Source organism: Pipistrellus hanaki (genome assembly GCF_964339955.1).
Source record: "Pipistrellus hanaki genome assembly, contig: scaffold_72, whole genome shotgun sequence".
NCBI lineage: Eukaryota > Metazoa > Chordata > Mammalia > Chiroptera > Vespertilionidae > Pipistrellus > Pipistrellus hanaki.
In genome coordinates, this window is record NW_028182263.1 from 103885 (window position 1) to 108779 (window position 4895).

The 4895-nt window shown below is 56.2% G+C and overlaps 1 protein-coding gene across 23 annotated transcripts in view; it reads left to right on the forward strand.

Annotated features, from left to right (window-relative positions):
• The first annotated feature begins 629 nt into the window (after positions 1-629).
• DHRSX (dehydrogenase/reductase X-linked) overlaps positions 630-4895 on the forward strand; it is a 21096-nt gene continuing 16830 nt past the window's right edge. For 22 of the 23 annotated variants that reach the window (XM_084907396.1, XM_084907379.1, XM_084907401.1 and 19 more), the window contains exons 1-2: positions 631-864; positions 4335-4442. In XM_084907396.1, coding sequence (XP_084763522.1) covers positions 756-864; positions 4335-4442 — 217 coding nt within the window. In that variant the 5' untranslated portion in view covers positions 631-755. Of the gene's footprint in view, positions 865-4334; positions 4443-4895 lie in introns of all 23 variants that reach the window. The other variant, XM_084907394.1, reaches the window with a different exon arrangement.

A 4895-nucleotide genomic window follows, 5' to 3' on the forward strand; every position in this document is an offset into this window, starting at 1 on the left:
TTAGTGAGTGAATGAATGATTGAGTGACTGTATGAATCACTGAATGACTAAATGAATTAGTGAGTGAATGTGTGAATGAATAAATGAGTGAATGAATGAGTCAATAAATGAGTGAATGAGTGAATGAATGTGTCAATGAATGAATGGAGTGAGAGAATGAATGAATGAATGAGTGAATGAGAGTATGAATGAGTGAATGCATGAATTAGTGAGTGAATGCATGAGTGATGAATGAGTGAATGGGTTAGTGAATAAGTGAATGAATGAATGAGACACAGGGGGCGGGGCATGCGCGGGGGCATGGACTACGCCGGAAGGAGCTTGGCCAACGCAGGGAGGGGCGTGCTCTACGTGGGGGCGGGGCGGGGCCTACGCGGGGCGGGGCGTGACAAAGTAGGGAGGAGCGTGGCTGAAGGAGGGGCGTGGCCTACGCGGGGATGGGGCGTGACCGACGCAGGGAAGAGTGTGGCTGGAGGGGCGTGGCCGACAAAGGGAGGGGCGTGGCCTACGCAGGGGCGTGATCTACGCGGGACGGGACGTGGCTTACGCATAATGGGCGTGGCCGACGCAAGGAGGGACGTGATCTACGCGGGGCGGGACGTGACTTACGCACGAAGGGGCGTGGCCGAAGCAACGAAGGGCGTAGCCCGGGCGGGACCAGGCTCCCTCCGCCCCCCCGGTGGGCCGGACCCGGGGCGGCCCAGGCCCCGGGGCGCGCGGGGAGGAGACGGAGGATCCGGAGGAGCCGCGCGGCTATGTCGCCTTGGTCCGCGGCGCGGGCGGCGCTGCGCGTCTACGCGGCGGGCGCGGCGGTGATCCTGTCGCAGCTGCTGCGCCGCCTCCTCGGCGGCTTCGCGGATCCAGGTGACGCGCGCGCGGGGGCTTGTGGGTGGGGAGCGGGGCGTTGTGGGAAGTCGGGGCAGGCGGCCCGGAAGCCGCGCGTGACCCGGAGTCGCGGGCGCGCGCGCGGGGAGGCGGGGCGGGGCCGGGCGCCCTAGTTTGGAGCCCCGGGGGTCCCCCCACCAGTGGGTGGGGGTTAGGGGGTCTGGACCCCTGAATCCGAACCCCAAACAGCGGCTGTTTCCGGTTAAATCGTGCCCCGTTTCCGGTCCTAGAACAAGGGGACCAGGCGTCCCGCTTTTGGCGGGACAGTCCCGATTTTTTAACCCTTTCTCTCGCGGCGTCGGGACTTTTTATTTTTATTTTTTAATTTTTTAAAATTTTGATTAATGATATTTCTTTTTCTTTTTCTACATTTTTAAAATTTTATTGTTTTTTTTTTTTGCAGAATAAGTTCTTTAAAAAACACTTTATTCTATGTGCACTACAACATATTTACCGTTAGACAGTCGTGTCCCATCATTATTTTGTCCGAGTCACCTGTCTGCACTGCTAAAGCTGTTTTTTTTTTTTAATTCATTTTTTATTTATTTTATTGATGATGGTCTCCCATCGTTGTCCTCATCACCCCCCATTCCCATCCGAAATGTGGTAAAATGGCACAACATGTTAGCAACCCAAAGCAGTCCTAGCGCAGCGCAAATAATTAAAATGTAAACGCTAATAAAAATACCCTCTCCAAACCCGTTGCGCGCGCCCTGGACGCACTAACTTCCAGCCCTGGGTGTACCCCCCACCGCTGGGGGGCTGTGTGTGGGGCGGCCTGGACTCCCCGATCCGAACCCCAAAAGTCAGCTGTTCCTGTTAAATCGCGCCCCGTCTCCGTTCCCGCGGGGAGGGACGCGCCCGGGGAGGAGGGGCCAGACTCTCTCCAAACACCTGGGCGCCCTAAGTTGGAGCCCCGGGGGTCCCCCCACCGCTGGGTGGGTGTGGGGGGGCCTGGACCCCCGATCCGAATCCCAAACACCTGCTTTCCCCTTTAAACGGGCCCTGTCTCTGGTCCCAGAAGGAGGGGCGCCCCCGTTCCCTCTCCAAACCCGCTGCGCGCGCTCTGGACGCTCTGGGTTCCAGCCCCGGGGGTCCCCCCGCCGCTGGGGGGCTGTGGGGGGGGGCCTGGACTCCCCGATCCGAACCCCAAAAGTCAGCTGTTCCCGTTCAATTGCGTCCCGTCTCCGGTCCCAGAGGGAGAGGCGCGCGCGCGCGCGCGCGGGACCCTCTCCAAACCCGTTGCGCGCGCCCTGGACACTCTTGGTTCCAGCCCCAGGGACCCCCCCCCCCAAACGCTGGGTGGGTCTGGGGGGGCGGGGCCTGGACTTCCTGATCCAAACCCCCAAAATCGTTTCCCCCCCACACCCCCCCCCGTTTCATCGCGCCCCGTTTCCGATCTTAGAGGGAGGGGCGCGCACGGACCCTCCCCAAACCGCTGGTTGGAGTCCCCGGGGGTCTTGGAGGGGGAGATGGGGGGGTTTCCTAGGTCGACGCTCTACCCACTGAGCCACACCGGCCAGGTCAGAGTCTTGCTATTTTTTTTAGGGCAAAAGTAACTCTATTGCGAAACAAATTTTCCCCGTGGGCGTTTGGGGGCTGATACTTTGTAACAGACACGTGGTTCCTGGCCTGAGGCCTGAGGCCTGAGGCCAGTCTGTCTGCATTTCCCCATCCCCGTCCCCGCCCCCTTCCCCTCCCTTCTCCCCCCAGCAGTGAAGGAACCCAGGCCACTAGCCTGCGTTATTGTGCAAATAATTCCCAATCCCTGATTCTCTCCCTCTCTCTCTCTCTCTCTCTCTCTCTCTCTCTCTCTCCCTCCCTCCCTCTCCCTTCCTCTCTGAAAATCAATACAATGAAAGAGAGAAACACACACCGCACAGGACCTCAACTCATTTCATGGATAATCAAGAACATGTGATACACGGATGAACCAAAAAGACAGATATAGCCCCAACCGGTTTGGCTCAGTGGATAGAGCGTCGGCCTGCAGACGGAAGGGTCCCGGGTTCGATTCCCGGTCAAGGGCATGGACCTTGGTGGTGGCTGAGGGCACATCCCCAGTGGGGGGCGTGCAGGAGGCAGCGGATGGATGTTTCTAACTCTCTATCCCTCTTCCTTCTTCTCTGTAAAACAATCAATATAATATATATATTGATATATATATTTAAAATTTAGTCTTCCCCAGCTAACCCTCCCTCCTCCAAGTTCTGAGAGCATAACTCTCCTCTCTGAAGTGTCAAGTGAAGGGGCCCTTGCAAAACGACAGATACAGACGGTCAAGCAACAAGCAGACTGTCCAGTGACAGCGGGGAAGGGGAGGAGGGAGATCTGGGGGAGATAAGAGAGATCAATCAAAGGACTTGTATGCATGCCTAGAAGCACAACCAATGGACACAAAACTCTGGGGAGGGAGGGTATGGATGGGAGAGAGGTGGAGGGCCATGTTAAAATATGTACACAGATAATAATTTAATCAAAAAAAAATATTTTTTTTATTGATTTTTTAAAAATATATTTTATTGATTTTTTTACAGAGAGGGAGAGAGATAGTTAGAAACATCAATGAGAGAGAGTCATTGATCAGCTGCCTCTTGCACGCCCCCCACTGGGGATGTGCCCTCAGCCACCAAGGTCCATGCCCTTGACCGGGAATCGAACCCGGGACCCTTCCGTCCGCAGGCTGATGCTCTATCCACTGAGGTAAACCGGTTTCGGCTAAATATATAAGTAAATCATGTTATGTCAAGATGGATGTTTGGTGGCGCTTCTGTTGGGGTTAGATAGACATAGTAATTTTTAAAAAAAATATATATATATTTTTTCCTGCCCTGGTCGGTGTGGCTCAGTCGATAGAGCGTCGGCCTGCGGACTGGAAGGTCCCGGGTTCGATTTCCGGTCAAGGGCATGGGCCTTGGTGGCTGAGGGCACATCCCCAGTGGGGGGCGTGCAGGAGGCAGCTGGTCGATGTTTCTCTCTCATCATCGATGTTTCTAGCTCTCTAGCTCTCTCCCTTCCTCTCTGTAAAAAAAAAAAATCAATAAAATATATTTTAAAAAAATACATATATATATATATTTTTAAATATATATTTTATTGATTTTTCACAGAGAGGAAGAGCAAGAGATACAGAGTCAGAAACATCGATGATGAGAGAGAGAGAATCATCCATCCGCTGCCTCCTGCACGCCCCCCACTGGGGATGTGCCCTCAGCCACCGAGGCCCATGCCCTTGACCGGGAATCGAACCCGGGACCCTTCCGTCCGCAGGCCGACGCTCTATCCACTGAGCCACACCGGTTTCGGCTATATATTATCATTATTTTTTTTTTAACTAACTAAATAAAAACTAACCATACGTTCTAATCCTGTATCGAAACCCAAACCTGAATCCATGTCCCCTACATGTCCCCCTTCTTTACTTCTCTCCTCTCCTCCCACTTGCACAGTCTTTGCCCCGCAACCGGGCCGCGTTGCCATAGTGACCGGAGGCACAGAGGGCATTGGCCTGGCGACCTGCCGGCGCCTGGCGCTCCTCGGCATGCGTGTGATCATCGGTAAGTGAGGGTCCCTGACGCTGGGCCGCACGGTGCATCCTGGGGAATAAAAGCCCTGAGGTGCTCAGGGTCCCGTCCTCTGATTGGCCGCTGTCCGGCCAATCGGGGCGTCGTAGGCTGATGACAGCGGCTGGCTGCGGCGACGTGCGCTGACCACCAGGGGGCAGACAGTCCACCTGGTCGACCGGTCGCTAGGATGTACGTGGACTGCCCCCAGGTGGACACAAGATGGCCGGCAGGGGAGGGCAGTTGGGGGCGACCAGGCCTGCAGGGGAGGGCAGTTAGGGGCGACCAGGCCTGCAGGGGAGGGCAGTTAGGGGGGAACCAGGCCTGCAGGGGAGGGCAGTTAGGGGCGACCAGGCCTGCAGGGGAGGGCAGTTAGGGGCGACCAGGCCTGCAGGGGAGGGCAGTTGGGGGCGATCAGGCCTGCAGGGGAGGGCAGTTAGGGGCGAC